Source organism: Achroia grisella, unplaced genomic scaffold (genome assembly GCF_030625045.1).
Source record: "Achroia grisella isolate CSIRO2021 unplaced genomic scaffold, CSIRO_AGI_Agris_v1 utg452, whole genome shotgun sequence".
Taxonomy (NCBI): domain Eukaryota; kingdom Metazoa; phylum Arthropoda; class Insecta; order Lepidoptera; family Pyralidae; genus Achroia; species Achroia grisella.
Genome location: NW_026712864.1, coordinates 1,814,495 through 1,831,373, shown reverse-complemented (window position 1 = coordinate 1,831,373; position 16,879 = coordinate 1,814,495). Strand labels below are relative to the sequence as shown.

The 16,879-nt window shown below is 30.7% G+C and overlaps 2 protein-coding genes across 2 annotated transcripts; one reads left to right on the top strand and one right to left on the bottom strand.

The window, feature by feature from the left end:
• The first annotated feature begins 103 nt into the window (after positions 1-103).
• LOC131845113 (protoheme IX farnesyltransferase, mitochondrial) lies at positions 104-5,369 on the top strand. Its single transcript, XM_059194150.1, has 8 exons — positions 104-207; positions 629-762; positions 945-1,158; positions 1,632-1,827; positions 2,554-2,729; positions 3,212-3,391; positions 3,965-4,099; positions 4,449-5,369. Exons 2-8 carry the CDS (start codon positions 673-675, stop codon positions 4,679-4,681), a joined length of 1,224 nt encoding a protein of 407 aa, XP_059050133.1. The 5' UTR covers positions 104-207; positions 629-672; the 3' UTR covers positions 4,682-5,369.
• A 602-nt stretch (positions 5,370-5,971) lies between these two features.
• Positions 5,972-16,508, bottom strand: LOC131845115 (FACT complex subunit spt16-like). The gene is made up of 17 exons (XM_059194153.1): positions 16,314-16,508; positions 16,138-16,248; positions 15,592-15,753; positions 14,584-14,883; positions 13,678-14,093; positions 13,376-13,520; positions 12,422-12,581; positions 10,888-11,127; positions 10,460-10,655; positions 9,758-10,155; positions 9,209-9,422; positions 8,785-9,039; positions 8,181-8,328; positions 7,665-7,794; positions 7,114-7,354; positions 6,731-6,898; positions 5,972-6,176 (listed from the first exon to the last, which is right to left on the bottom strand). Exons 1-17 carry the CDS (start codon positions 16,380-16,382, stop codon positions 6,170-6,172), a joined length of 3,360 nt encoding a protein of 1,119 aa, XP_059050136.1. The 5' UTR covers positions 16,383-16,508; the 3' UTR covers positions 5,972-6,169.
• Between the last annotated feature and the right edge of the window lie 371 nt (positions 16,509-16,879).

The window sequence follows — 16,879 nt, the reverse complement described above, 5'->3', positions numbered from 1 at the left end:
CTATTAAAATGTAAAGAAAAAATCCATAACGTTAAAAAGAAAAGTCAATGTCAGGACAAATAATGTCATCAAAATGTCATACTCCATCACAGTCAATTTTATAGAAAATCTTAACCTTACTTAACCTCACTGTATTATTCTATCTTCTAAATAAATAAATCCTGATATCGCGAAATATTTAATATTATTTATAATGGAATACTATATGTATGTAAATGCAATTCTTATTTGAAATTATCATGTGTTGTAATATGCCTATATCCTACGGTTTTCGATGTGCCATGTAACAAATTGTCATAAAATGAGTAAAATAAAAAAAAATGCTTATTATGTAACAGCCGCGTTATTGTTATTGAACTTTGTAAGAAAAATTCTAAAGCACTATACAAACATATAACATTACAATGTCCCAATATTGTTTATTAACCTGTTTAATATGGGTGATATTAATTTGTTACCTAATTGAAACTGTTAACTATTAAGAGTGTTTGTATACTAATTGATATTATATTTAAGAATTCCTAAAAAGATACAAGCACATACTTATAAATAGAGATATACGGAATTAGAATGTTTTTTAATGTATGAATCTTGCTTTGTTTATGTTATGAATTCATTACTTTTTCAGTGTTATCTCAAAATGTTAACCTAAAACATTCATATTTAATAAATATGTCCTACATAAAGGTGCTTCATTGCACCTTATGTTTACGACATGGAAAATTAGGCCTTTCCACAAAATCAGTGGTGCTGAAAATTGGAGTAAGTTTATTTTTTAGTATAATAAATCTTAATAATATATATATATATATATATTTAAGAATAATGATCCTGATAGGAATGAAGTGAAAAACTTCATTTTTATTGGGATTATTTTACCATTCTACTATTTTTAAAACTGTGTTTATTTTAATTATGGCATAAATGGTATTATGTATTTTCAGAATGGCACTCTAGCACAGCAAATTGCTAGAATATCAACATCACATAATTGGAAGAGTCAGTTACCTCTTACTACACAATCACAGACATTAACCCCCTCAAAGAAAACAAAAAATGTGATTAAAGATGCTAGGGTTTGGAAAGAAACTCCCTCTCTTGACAAGTACAATAAATTTGGACAATATTGTATGATGCTGTCTAAATTTCGACTAACATGTAAGTACATTCACACAAAAATTACTATTTGTAAAAAAAAATAGAAGAAATTACATTTGCATATGTGATTTGGGTTATTTATTAATTTATTTGGAATATATTAAGTGCTTGTATATTACAAATTGAAAATATTAATTGTTTATGTCAAAGCCAATTATAAAAAAAGGTGGTAAACACATGGTGATAACTTAAAACCATAGCTTATAATGTCTTTGTTGTCATTTAACATATTAAGATGCCTATATTACATCTTGTTCATTGGCACTTGTTAAGACTAATGTTTTATGCTCCATTTGTCAGACTTGTGCCACCCTTCAGATTGGAACAAAGCTTAACGGTGAAAAGTAAAGTAAATGGTGGAATAAATAGAATGAATTGAGATTGAGACAAACATACTAATGCAGACACCTTTTTCCATGTTTGAAATATTTTAATAAAACATATTTCTAATGAATGTTATATACTGTACACAGCTTTAGTAGTTATGACGTCGATGGCGGGTTATGCCCTTGCACCGGCCCCATTTAACTTCACTACATTTGCATTGTGCGCTGCTGGTACGGGCCTGGTGTCTGCCGCTGCCAACTCAATAAACCAGTACCATGAAGTCCCATTTGATGCTCAAATGTCTAGAACGAAAAATCGTGTTCTAGTCAAAGGGCTGTTAGAGTAAGTATTATTTTTTTGTGATGTAAGAGAAGATACAAACCTATTCAGTAAATACATATGTTTAAAAGTAAAAATACAATATATACCCATATCTGAAATTAAACACAGTCAAATGCTGGATTGTGCATGGAGCTAGTGGGGAAGTAGGGGAAGAAAGGAGATTGTTAGTAATGTGGACTGACTTTGCTAGCAATATAACATGTCAATTTCAACTCCATGCAGTTCTCCCTGAAAACTATAATGATAAATTCCTGGTGAATTTAGCAAGATGGGCAAACTGACCTGACATCTTGTCCATATTATCATCCTACATTGGTGCCCAGCGTAAACCATAAGTGAAGACAATTAAAAACATTATCATCAATAAAAAATAAAATAACCAGTATATAAAATTATTCTGGTTTATCTATATATAGTTAAGCCATGTAGATTGATATAAATAAAACAGTCACCTGATAAGTGGTCCAACAAAGTCACAAGACAATATTATTCTCAGGTAGTAATATTGCATTATTTAATTGTTATATGTGCCATGGGCATTGCTATGCTTACTATTGCAGATGATTTGGACACTGAAAAACAGTGTTTATTGTTTTAAAGACTTCAAAACTTACAACTATTAGTAATTATAGCATTATGGTTTTGATTGATATGGAAAAAACTCAATATTCAAGTTAATTTAAAAAACTATATTCAATTGATGTTTACATAGCTTTGTTTTTTTAGGCCCGTCCACGCAATAAGCTTTGCGGGTGTAACAAGCATTACTGGTTTAAGTATACTTTATTTGGGAGTGAACCCAGTGACCGCAGGGCTTGGTGCAGCCAATCTTATTCTTTACACATCAGTATACACACCTATGAAAAGGATGTCAATTCTCAACACATGGGTGGGCTCTGTTGGTATGTATTTCAAGTTAGTTACCTCCATTACTCTTTCTACAGAGTTAATTATAAACAAGTTGGGATCCATGATGCAAAAATGGTTTATGTTATTGGTTTAAAAAAAAGATAACAATTTATCATTTTATGTGGACTGGTTCTTGATGAAAATCATGTCTGATCTAGTTTCATGAATACTGTCCTGGGCTTTCAGTTACAAGTTTTCAGTTGGAAGTAATCCTGTATTTTTTTATTTAAACTTAATTATATAAATTATAAAACTTAAATATACTTATAAAGTTTAGAAAACATAGTCCACAAAATATCAGAGTTGTGACTTCCTCCATATTCACACTAGTTATGATGTGCTTCATCATCATTAACAATGTGACCTTATGTTTATGTTCTTCTATTTGTTATATTTAGTTTTCGTGTATGAAAGATTAACATTTTTTTTTTCTTTGTAATAATGTATTACTATTTCTCTGATGTGACTGTTTTAGTGGGCGCGATACCCCCATTAATGGGTTGGGTTGGTTGCACGGGCAGTCTGGACATGGGAGCCCTAGTGCTGGGTACAATTTTATACTCTTGGCAGTTCCCTCATTTCAATGCGCTGTCCTGGAACCTACGGCCTGATTATTCACGCGCCGGCTACAGAATGATGGCCGTAACTGATCCAGGTATGTATATAAAAATATATGAGTTCAGTTTGATGCACAATACAGAAAGTAAAGTTATGCATACTATGATATCATGATTTCCTTTATTGTAGACTGACAATTTTTTATGCTACAATATCCATATTGTTCAATATTATAAATGAGAAATTGCCTGTTTGTATATTTCTTACCTTGACTAAACGGGTGAACTGATGTTATCAAAATTTGACGTGAAGATAGAATGCATAACTAGGCTATACATCTTTTAATTTTGTTTTACTTTAATAATTAATATTAATTTTTGTAATTTATACTGTTGACATAAATAAAACAACTATCTATCTATCTCAAAAAAAGAAGATAAAATCACAAGTATCAGCTGGTATTAGAAACGTTCCAAAATAACGCTCAGAAGTCTTATTTTGGTGTGAAATAATCATGCATTCCTTTAATTATATACCTTCAATTTAAATACCTATAGAAAATAACATAACGTCATACCGACCTAAATAGAATTATTCTTTATTCAAACGAATTTTATATATGCACTTTTAAATAGTCATAAATGTATTTTTAATTAATTGTGTCTTTCAGCACTGTGTAGAAGAGTGGCACTCAGGCATACGGGAATAATAACTGCAACTTGCTTAGCATCACCGTACCTCGATGTAACTAATATGTGGTTTGCACTGGAATCACTACCGCTAAATATTTATTTTATGTACTTAGGTATGTATTGTGGTGACTTAAGTTATTTTAAAATTTTTAATAACTAGCCCTGTCTTTGCACGGGTGTACATATATAAAAAATAAACCTTCCTCTAGAATCACTTTATCTATTGCTAAAAACTGCATTAAAATCCATTACGGAGTTGAAAAATCTAAGCGAACAGACTGACTACTTTTTATACCATTCTTTGATGTAATAACTGATGATCATGATCCTGTTTAAATCTAGAAGTAATACCTACTCTATATAGAATAGTATATTTCAATGATGTATTAAAAAAATATAAAATGTTCTAAAGTTTTTTGTTACTTATTTCATGTTAATACATTTTATTATTGCTTTTTCCAGCATGGCAATTCTACAAGAATTCGGATAGTAGCAGTTCAAGAAAATTATTCAGATTTTCTCTATTACATCTACCTCTTTTGATGTTGTTAATGTTAGTCAATAAGAAATATTGGAGTTCGACCGATACCCAAGAACAGAAGTCGCAGGACTTGAGCAAGCTACCTGAGGCTAGGTTATCAGTGTTACCGAGAGGGCCCGTAGTAGCAGCGCAAGAGACAGAAAACCAGTCCTAGATAATCTACTTGCACGTAGATTTATTTATTTTTTATGTAAATAATGTACAATTTAATTATGTGATTTTTAGAAAGCTTGTGATGTAAGATAGTAGAGAATTTAGCGTAGTCGAATAAAGTCTACTATTAATTCTATTATTATATACATTGCAGTGATATATAATAATCCGAGACCTAGCAATAGAATATAAAGAAGATCAGTGGCATGAAATCGAAGGGAAAAAATTATTAGAAACGTAATAATAAGTAAACTACATAAAAAGTTTTTTTTTTAATACTTTTAGTCCAAATTACATTTCTTATACTAAGAAAATCTTCATGTTCTCGGTGTATTCATTATGATGATTGATGACCTTATGTGTAACAAGAATCTTGATCAACTACTCACAACCAGTCTGGTGTCTTGTTAACGTGTTCTGTAGTATGATGAATTCAATATACATAAAAAACGTGATATATGATAGTCCTTAGAATTCGAAGAATGAATTATATCAATTGCTAATGTAATAGAAGTAATTGTAGACTTTATAGCATTATGCTAATAATATTGGCACAATCACAGAATATTTATTTGTAGTGTATATTTCAAAATGAAATTTCATTCATTCATTCATTGTTGCGTTTTTACAATTACAGACTACCCTATATCTTGCCTAATTATTTTTAGTTGATTATATCAAATAATCAACTAAAAATAATTAGGCAAGATTTAATTGTTTTATTTTTATACGATGATGTATTTAATGTGTAATTAATTTGACTACTGTATATTTATATATACTTTCCATAATGTAAACTAATTACACTATGTACATCTCAAACTAAGTCAATAATATTGGTATACAATATTCTGTGATTGTGACTTGATCACATTTTGATTAATTTATTTTGCATCGTTCAATGTTATGACGTTAATGCAGGAGTAAATGAAATGTGCAATTAAACATTTTCACATTTATTTTGTTGCATTACTTAAAACCAATTTATTGATGACTTCTGTGGTGTGGCGGTTTGGCATACTGCTGAATTTCCGATGATGGCGGGTTCGATTCCTCTCAAGATGCAAAATTTGCATTCATGCATGTTATTGTTTGTATCGATCTGGTGTTTTCTATGTATTTAAATAGTTGTACAAGCTCTGCTCAGCTTGGGACTAGATGGCGCGGTGTGAATTGTCGTGAGACTGAATGCAAATCACGTATGCTAAATATAATAATAATATTTTACATAATAGAATGTTATGACTTTACGTTAAAACAAGAGTAAATAAAATATGCAAATAATAAAATCTTACATTTATTTTGTTGCATTAATTAAATTACAATTATCGCTGGAAATCAATGTACAAACATATAAACTTTCAGACAACCAGATTTGAACATTATGCAAATGGACACTGGATAGGAATTAACTCGTTTTGTAGCCGACTCTCGAGCCGCATGCATAGAATGGAACCCGTTTCAACTCCAAATAAATTACTTCGTCTGCTTATTTCCTGAAACAAGTATAATAAAAAATATTATTTAATGTACAAAGAAGTATAAATCTTCCAGCTACTAAAAATATGAGATCTTAAAAATTTGCTTTTAAGAGTAACTAACCAAACTAATCGAAATAAATAAATCCACTGTGAAAAAACAAAATGGTGGTGATATTCAAATATTTGAGGCAAGTAAGAAAGTAGCTGCCAACCTTAAATATTTGTACTACTATCCACACTAAAGATATGGAATATCTCCAATATAAGTTTTATATATTTTATATGTAATAAGAATGGCAAACAAACTGACGTAACCACTGATGATATAATACACTAAGCGTCGCCTATATACATGAACAACAGTTACGGTTGAAATAGGTAGAAACCACACAGACGATTGTTTACAAAAGCTATCTCAGTAAAATTTTATTTACTTTTCTATTATTATGTCTCTTTCAAAAGAGATTACACCTTCTAAAGCATCTTGCTTGACTTTAAACAAAAGTACCTATCGAACAGTACGAATTATCAAATTAAGTGGTAAAAAAAAGGATAAATAGATAACATACTTGGCTTTTTTGGGACTACGCCCATGTTCCCGACTGTCATCGCGAGATCGCTTATGAGATTTCTGATCGCTTGAATGCTTCTTGTGCTCCCCGTTGGACTTGCTGTGTGATGATTTGTGATCACTTGAGTGGTGAGATTTGTGGTGCTTATCACGATTCTTCGATGGACTGAAATATTTTTTAAATATATGTAACTTTTTCTTACTATAATTTGTCCATATCCCACCTTCATGAAAGCGAGAAGAAATTACGTTCAAAATACAAGTTTGGCTAACTGTTAATAAGCACTCCTTGTGGCGTAGCAAGGAACGCCTGGTTAGAAACTTATATAGAAAAAAGTTAAATCTTAAACTCTCTTATTAAGCTTTATTTGGAAAACCTACCTGCTACTACTATGTTTGGATGGACTTTTATGACTCGAACTCTTATGACTGGAACTTTTGTGTTTGTCATGTTTGCTCTTCTTTCTATTTCTCTCATCCTCGCCATATGAGCGGGGAGGATCGCGACCACCCTTGCGTTTCCGATCGAAGTCTTCGCGGTCGTAATTCCGTTCTTTCTTGTCTTCTTCAGCTGCTTCGCGCTCTAGATCTGACCAATCTTTACCAGATTCTTCATCCTCTTCTGTAACATCAATTTTAAATTACATTCAAATAATAGAATTATTAACATCTTTTGAATTTTAACTTTAGATAAACAAAATATCTAATCTTCCTTTTATGGTTACGATTAGATTTTATATATGTCGAGTATATATCGAGTTTAATGTTTTGTTATCAACCGACATCCATTTTAAATCAAATAAAAGTAGTTTGTGTCAAAAACATTCATCCATCCATCCATGTGAGTGTGGATGGATGGTTGGAATGATGATGATGTACTTCCGTTTTTGTAATATTAGTAAGCTTGTTCTATACAAATATCCCTAATTTACCTTCACTATCTCCTGAGCCGGCAGACTCGTCGGAAGCCTCTGAGTCGTACTCCGAATCATCTTCAGACTCCTCTTCCGACTCTGCGTCCGTAGGCTCGTAGGCATCATCTTCCTCTTCAGAATCATCTTCCTACAAACATTCAATAACATCATGAAATTATTGTAATTACAAGACTCATAACAATACTGACGTTTCTTTATGGAAATAGCAGTCTAGGAGAAATTCGAAACTTGAATATAACTGAAATAAATAGTTTGCATATATTGAGAACGTACAAGTAGAGAACCATTACCTTAATAAAATTAACAAATAATATTCGTACTATTGTCTACACACTATATTAATAAAGTTCTACATTACCAGTAGCAGTCAAGCAAACTTTATATATTCAAGTTACATTGACAATAAACAATTTCAATTTTGAGTTACGTTTATCAAATCATCCCTGAAGATTTAAGCTGTTCTGTTGTTTTTAGATATTATTAAATTGCTTATATCACAATTACTTAACTGACCTGTTCAGCATTTTCGACATCAGATTCCGGGTCTAAGAAAGACCAGCCACCGTTATCGAAGAAGCCCTCTATGTCGTCGGTAATGGTCTTCATGACTTTCGTCCAGTTTAGAGATTGTATACCTTCAGAGTAGCGGATGTCGCATGAACTGTAGGAATTTAAATGCATTATTAGGAAATTAAGAAGCAGACGTGACGCCTATAGAAAATATAATTAAATTAAAATTTTCATATGTTCATTAGCCACCATTATTATTGAGCAAATTACAGTTATCATCACAATTTATATATTAAATTAATATAATATAGCTAATTACCAAAAGATTTATATCACAAAACTATTATATATGTTAATATTGTTTTTACATATTATTTAAGTAAAGATATAACTGCTTTTATCAAACTTGCTCAAAAATTTGTTTAAACGAAGCATACAATAGGAGAATACTAATATGCTGTTGTAATAATGCTGCATACATTTCATTGGAATAAACTACCTTATTGCCAGCTAATTAACTTTGGGACTCGACTCAGATATGTGATGTGGGTTCTAGTTCCATAATTATATCACAGATATGTAAGTTTTCAACAAAAGAATTACTTACTTGAGCCATTCCTTGACATGATCCAGCATATTCATAGGTACAGCGTTCACCATTGCCACTTTTTTCGCGTAGTCTTTAAATACAAAAACCATATCGAAATTTTTGAGGTGAAATTGTACTCTCTCAAAATGTACCAGTTCCACGTCCTCAAGAGCTATGACGAAGGGCGGCCACTCGGTTAGGTTGACGAGCGCGCCAGAGGTGGGCTGCAGTAGTACTGTGCTCCGGAATGGTGCACCAGGAAAGCCTAGCTCTCTGTAAATTTTAAATAAAAATAATTTACATTTTTTTTAATGGATGATAATGGATAGGTAATAACCGCTTGCGCTAACTGTTTAAATCACATATTAAAATACTCTTCATTCTCATACACATTTGTCGTAGCCTGACATTACGTAGATGCATCATCCCAAACTATACTAACCTGAAGGGCGTGTCAAACTCGACTTCTTGTTTAGTCATGTTCTCAACTCGCTCACAGAAACTCTTGAAGGCGACCTTTAATTTGTGACGTAGTTCTCTCTCGCTTTGTTCTGCCGCGAGATCATCGCGGTCATGCATGTGCTGGTGTTTACCTAAATCTGTTGTAATCTCACCCACTTCTGTGTAAAATTGTACGTCCAAGTGTTTCTTTTTACCTAAAATATAAACATCATAATTACACAAGATTCTTTGTTTCCCTACTCATCACTTAGTCATCCTAAGGATGAAAAGAAGTGGGAGACATATAGTAGCAAAAATGTCATCATCCATAATTCTAAACAGTATAAGAGTATAAGTATGCTTGTTAAAATAAATATAATTTTTGTTTGTTATGAATAAACAAAAAAGTGATTTTAAAAATTCTAATATTAAATAAAATAACTATACATAAAAAGGTACATAGACTGCATATGTAATTGTAAGAAAATATAAATCCCTACTATTTGAAACCAAGACGAGTATTTATTAAACAATCAAAGAATTATCTTACCAAACATAATAGCATGCTTCAAATGAAAATGTAATAATATAATCATTTCTCCATCACATGGTTGGAAGAATGCATTTTTTATATTATTGTAAAGAATATCAACTTTATCGCCTCTAACCGATGTGAACCTGAATCCGTTTGAATGCGCTTCTAAAGAACCACTCATTCTCTTAGTGACTATATTGGGCCTGATATACAAATCTTTAAGTTTTGGGTTTCCTTTGCTCTGTGAGAGAACCAAAGTGTCCTGTTTTACTAAGTCTTCTTTTTCCCTTTCCTCAGCTTCGCGCGTTTTGAACTTTTTCTGTACTTCTTTGATGAGTCTAAAGCCTGTATTGAGATTCGAGGACGGCGGAGATATCTCGCCTGGTTCTTTAGTGTTTGTACTTCGGTAGGTGCTAAAATAATTAATAAGTAGATTTAAAAGTTAATATATAAGAAAAAAAAATTATCTTTGGACCTTTATTAAACCTTTGTTTTATATTTGGAGTGTTTATTTAATATAGTAAAATATTGTATATTATTATTTGCAATATACAGTCGTAATGTGTAATCATAGGCAAAGATAAATTCAAAATGCAACATTATTAAAACTTGTACTCTTAATTAATTTTTTTTCTTATATAACTATGGTTAATACAAATATTATTATGAATAATTGACTTTAATTTTAAATGTACAATTAAAAATGATGTCACTTACACTTCTTTAACAAATGTAGCATCCGGTTGTGCATAATTCCCTTCATTTTTGCCCATAGTGGCACCAGGATGAAAGAAATTTATCCTAAGGTACGTATAATCGCCTTCTACTGATTGTGATATATTTTTTATTGTGGAAATATGGAATGGTACTGGTACACCGAATATCGGCAGGATCACTGTCTCGTATTTACGGTCTGAAAATTACGATTGGTAATAAATTGACCTGTTCAGTTAATTTTAAAATTTGAAGAGTTATGCAAACTTTATCCTGGTCAAGGATCTAATATGATATTATTTAATAATTTCAAAAACCATTTTGTTATCTTAATGTTAAATATACACATCTACCTTATAAATATATGTATATAACTTTAACAAATAATGTTTTTAGTGTATATCTACATATATAAAAATCAATGAACTCACCAACATACAATTTAAGCTCCTTTACTTCATTCTCTCTAGGCATTTGACTGACACTTTTATATGAAATTGTACTTTTCCTAATCTTTTCCCCATCCTTTCCACTGGACTGCTTGGCCAAACGTTCTTTTGCTTTTTCATTCAAAGCAATAGCGAGTTCCCTTTGATGTTCCTTCCGTTTTTCCTCTGAGGAATGCTCTGTGCGAAGCTTAGATTCGATAACAGCTGTCCTTTTGCCTCTGCCTACAATTTTGTATAATATTAAGAATTATGTTGCTAGGGTAATGCATACAACATTAAATTTTTATGTGCTCATAAATTAATCTAAAGTTAAATGTGTGCGTGTTTAAATAATAGATATAGAAATAAAACTTATGATGCTTATTACTAGATTCAAATTTATAAGGGAATGAGATGAGAGTGGTACAACTTCACAAATAAACTTTATTCACATTACAAAGAATCATTCATTTAGACTTATATTTAATAAAAAACGCAATATATTTTATTTTCTACTTTGTGACAGTTTTATATATGTTTAGGAGAATCAAACTAATCATCTTTATTTGAACTAACTATTTACTTATATTTCAGCAAGTTATATCGCAACACTTGGAGCATAATTAAAACTCACTACATGCAATTAGTGGGCAATCTAATACAATAGAACTCACCTCCGTTTTCTATCCGTCCACGATTGCATGTAAGTAAAAATAGATAAATAACTCACAAATTCTTCAATACATTAAATGATCAGTATCACCTAAAATCTTTTCCTATGCATAGGTGAAGTCATGTATTAATAAATGAAAACTCAATCACATTTTATTGTTAAAATACAACACATACATATACATATCTGAACTGAGACTTTTATTCAGATTTATAATTATAATAACAAATCTGATTAAGTTTTCAAATACACTGTTAAATATAAACAACAATACTATTTAAATGTATTACATTATTCATGAAAAGGAGAGAAAAATTGATAATGAACCATGATATTCATGGTTCATTATCAATTATAGGCTATCAACTTCGCGCATGGCACCTTTACAGTCTGAAAGACATGGAGTAGGTTATGTATATGTAGCAGATGAATGAGCATGTAGGGTCTCGCATACTCTTCTTTCCAGCTTACCAGATCAACCCGTTCGCACATTGCGTAAAAGAAGTGCCATACACGATGTTAATAGGTTCTACAGCAAGAGTGATAGATGAAATTGAAATGACAAGCCACACAAGTTTCTAATATGTATCTGCCTTCTTTTTCGTCGAAAAACATTAATTCTAAATAAGAAAATATATAAATGCTGTCATTAATTATAGCAGTAAATTAATTTAATTCAAACAAAAGTTGAACTCAACTTTGCAATTTCAATTTTGATTTTTATTAAATAAAGCTTTACTAACAACAACAACAATCTTTACAACAGCAAGATACTTTGCCATTAGTCCTTCATTTTTAATTCTGAAGCAAAAAAAAAAACAAATTAGTTTTTAAATGACAACTGGTTGCACTAATCTCACTCACCAAGTATCTCAGTCTTGTTCTCCTTCTCTTCTTCCTCATCTTCATCATCATCCTTTAAAAATATACCAATGTTCTTGATTTTCTTTTTCGATTGTGTGAGGAGAGATGCCGGCTGCTCCTCATTCACCAACACTGTGTCACCAATGAACAGTGCATATGTCTGAACAGAAACAATGTTACAATGCTTCAGTTGTATTAAAATTGTAATAACAAAAATCAAATAAAGTTAATATGTAATTTGTATCAAATACTAACAGGATATAAAAGGATAAAATGACATGTTATTAAATTCTAATAAGAAAAACAATTCTGATAAAATCAAACCTATGAGTATAGGTATTGTGAGTTCAGCATACTTGAGAGTCCCCTTCCCTCTAGTGTGATGACATAAATTTTAGATTATTAATCAGACATAAAATTAACAAAAGTTAATTTTGATTTACAATATCTATACGATTAAACAAAATTTAAGATGTGATTTGTAATTTCAAATTAATAGGATTACACTAAATTTATACGAAAGTATTATGACAATTACATAAAAAAATATTATTTGAAATTTTTGTGTCTGTGATCTCTGAAACGACTGGACCTAATTTGACGGGACTTTCACGCGCAGATAATGATAAACATAATGAAGGTTATAAAGATAATGAAGGGATTTAAGAAATTCTATTAATTTTAATAAAAAAAAGTCTGAATCCATGGGAATGATCTCATGGGTAATAACTAGTCCATTAATAAAATGAAATGAGGAAATGCATGACGGACATTATATCTACCTCTAAGAATATTGCGACCTATTTTTGATTGATATAATAATATTTTCACAATATTAAAAATTATATTGCATAATAATATTTAATATTGTGCAATATCAAAATAGTGCTATATGACATAATCAAATTAAGTAATGCAGAAGAATATCTATTATGTTGAAGTGAATGTACTAACCTTTCCTTCCTTATCAGTAGCGACACTGTTTTGTAGGTTAGCCAAGCCAATGTTAATGTTGAATACCATGCCTTTCTTAGCAACTATTGAAGTTTTTGGCCCAATCACAATTGAGCTTTCTCGAAATTCTATGCCCATGGCAAATCTGAAGTGCAAAAGAAGTACAATTAATATTTATAGAAACCTCAAACTTGTGACAAAGAATACAAAATTTTTAGTAAACTGCTTTAATTACATGAAGCATCTGTTTTGATCACAGTCTTAACACAACAAACACTAAATATCAATTTAAAATTACTTACCCGAAAGTCTTTGTAAGATTATCCACCAGATTGGATTTCTCTTTCTTTGCTAATGCCAAACCAGCCTCATATACTGATGACAGTTTTGCGCCGGCCACCAGGTGTTTCATAACCTCCTCTTCCAAGTTCAAGAGAAAATTGTAATTGCTCTGAACTTCATCAGTAGGATTGACCAGCAATGTACGAACAATGTTAGAACAATATGATTTGTATCTTGCACCTAAGGAACATACTATAGCACCAAAATGCAAGTGATTCTTGTCAGACACAGCACTAAATTTGAGACTATAGTTCCCTCCTGATTGGATAATTGGTGGATAGCACATGTCTACTTGGCTTGTATCAACACCTGTGACATATTTTTTGTCTGATACTGCAGCTTCTACTCCTTCAGCAAGCTTCAAATGTTTTACTTTCTGTTGACGTAAAATTAATAAATGTGTTTTGGGTCTAACATATATCTGTATAATATTAATTTCATATGTAATAATGCAGCTTTATATATTATACTAGCTGTCCCGGCAAACATTGTTTTTCCTTAAAATAAAAAAATATTTAGGGGTGGACTACCCCTAACATTTAGAGGGATGAAAATAGATGTTGGCCGATTCTCTGACCTACTCAATACGCTCACAAAATTTCATGAGAATCAGTCAAGCTGTTCCACACATTACAACATGTTACTGCAAAATTTTACACTTATAGATTAGTTACTATTTGATATGTAAACTCCTTTTAGTTATCATTGTATTGCTCCTGGACACACCATATGGCAGTGGTCACAGATCCCAAGAGTGATTATTGATTGTGTTTGTTTGCTACTCTCACAGTATAGACAAAAAGAATAGAAATTCAGTGAATATTATGTAATACCTAATGACTGAACTTATAAATAAATAAACATACCTTGTCTGAATCAATAATTTCCATGATTTGGTCTTTTAAATATTTCGTAAACACATCAACAGTCACCAAACAAGCCTTTTTCACAGTTATTACTTCAGGATCTTCTTTGGGCGCCATGAGGAGGGCAATTGACGAACTGATGTCAACATTTTCCAATTTCTCTGCTTTCATTGCCGTCTTCCAACTTTCGCAAAATTCACCTGGATAATTATCTTTAGCAAATACACCAAGAGATTTTCCTGATTTTGATTTTTTTATTTCTTGTATAAGTTTATTAAAGTTTTCTTTATCTTTATCATTCTGGAATGAATAATAATATAAAGAATTTTTTCTTAACATACATTTTAAAATAATTGTGCATTCATATACTAATCATGTAAGTAATGATACTTAGTGCCCTGCTGTGTAACCAATAATATAATACTGCAATACAATGAATACCATGAATGTATGCAGAGTTTATCAAGCCATACAAAGTGTGTTGTAAATTTACATTCATACACTAGATAATATAATGTAATCTATGAACTTGACTGAACATAATCGGTGTATATGCATATATGAGAATAATACTAATTTGATAATGTAAAGAGATGATATGGAATAAATCGGGTGCATAAGAATCTATGGTATGAACTCTTAGTATTCATAATAATAGATTAATGTATAATTGATTTTCTTTATCAGACTAATTGGTCTAGATTTATTTGAAGATACCAGCCATATAGTGATTTAAAACAAAATGAAACATCAACATATCCAAATGTTTAAATATATGTTATATTTTAAAAGAAATCAACTAATTAATATGCTAGCAAAAATAATTAATTAATTAATAATTGGTCTCTGATACAAAATGTCACATAGACATGTGACATTTTAGATTAAAGTAGTTACTATTCTGAGTCTCTTACTTTCGAAACGGATAAAGTTACAAGTTTATAATCAAGACATATTCAAATTAATAAAAAAAAAAATACATTACCATTGGTATAAATAAATACTTACTCTATCTCTAACAAGAAGTTTTGCAGGAGGTAACTCTGTTTCATCTTTACCATTTTCAATTTGTCGGAGAAATTCAATTTTCTTTTTACTGGCAAGGAAACACATGCTGTGCTCTGTGAGGACAGTTATTGTATCTGGTAACTCATATCCAAATAGCCATGTCTGTAATAATTTAATATATAGTTGTCTTAACATTCACAAATAAAACTAATTGTCATGAAACAAAAACTGAATTATTATCACAATAGAAATATTACTTGCAAGTATATGATATATATATACTATAATAAATATAAAGGATGCACTATACCTCTAATATGAGAAATCTTAATAAAATAACTATCTTAAATCTTAACAAAACCGTACCAAAATTGATCTGATTGAAGTCTGTTTCAATAAGAAATAATTCAGAGTAAAAAGTAGACACAATAAATAAACTATTATACTCAAAGTATATGCTCTATAAAATTAAGATAAATATAAGACGCAAAAGCGTCAGCCTAATAAAAAAACACGTTTGTACGCACGTTAATATAAGGAACGAACCTGTAACGCTGTTGATTTACTGTAAAGGGTATCTTCATCCACACCGACACAAGATACTAGACAATCTATCTTGGATAGTGCCTCATCGCTTTTAGAATCAGCTGCAGCGGCCTGAAAATTATACTTTATTAATTAACAATATCAAATATGAGATTACAATAAAGAACACAACCAACCTTCCATGCTGCATACAGCTTTTTCATGCGACGATAGAATGTTTCCTTATCAAGTGATATATTAGACATTTTTTATTGTAAAAAAGAAATTATAATTACTATCAATGTCCCATTAAATTAATATTAAAGAGTGCAAACTTATAATAAATTTCAAGACATCGAAATTAAGGTTTTGACAGCAAACACGAATGGCGGGCGTCGGTAGTTTGCAGTGTTGCCTAGTTCAATATGGAAATTATTATTAGAAAGGAGCCATAAAAGGAGCTAAAAATCTCATGCAAAAGCAGTGAAACTACATATATTTAATAAATATTTGTACAGACATTGAATAATACCACAGTTATATAGCGTTTGTGCTATAAATATATTCTGAGTTTTATTTTACAAAATATGTCACATGTTTATTTAAATTAAGATTTAGAAAACATTGATTGAGAAGTTATTTGCTTCATAGTTTACGTAGTAACACGGTTAAGCCAACTTCATCTAAAATTTTGCTTGATTTAAAATTATTGTTGCTTCGTAGGTGGAACATTTGTTGTTTCCAATGAGACTGATATATTTTG

What these genes read in the sequence shown, in the direction of transcription:
- LOC131845113 (XM_059194150.1), top strand. Translation starts at nt 673, where the DNA reads ATGTCCTACATAAAGGTGCTTCATTGCACCTTATGTTTACGACATGGA. An exon ending in CAGTGGTGCTGAAAATTGGA is followed by an intron (nt 763 to 944) that starts GTAAGTTTATTT and finishes ATGTATTTTCAG; the next exon opens with AATGGCACTCTAGCACAGCA. An exon ending in TATTTATTTTATGTACTTAG is followed by an intron (nt 4,100 to 4,448) that starts GTATGTATTGTG and finishes TGCTTTTTCCAG; the next exon opens with CATGGCAATTCTACAAGAAT.
- LOC131845115 (XM_059194153.1), bottom strand. Translation starts at nt 16,382, where the DNA reads ATGTCTAATATATCACTTGATAAGGAAACATTCTATCGTCGCATGAAA. An exon ending in AAATTATTGATTCAGACAAG is followed by an intron (nt 14,094 to 14,583) that starts GTATGTTTATTT and finishes TTACGTCAACAG; the next exon opens with AAAGTAAAACATTTGAAGCT. An exon ending in GGAGCTTAAATTGTATGTTG is followed by an intron (nt 10,656 to 10,887) that starts GTGAGTTCATTG and finishes CGTAATTTTCAG; the next exon opens with ACCGTAAATACGAGACAGTG.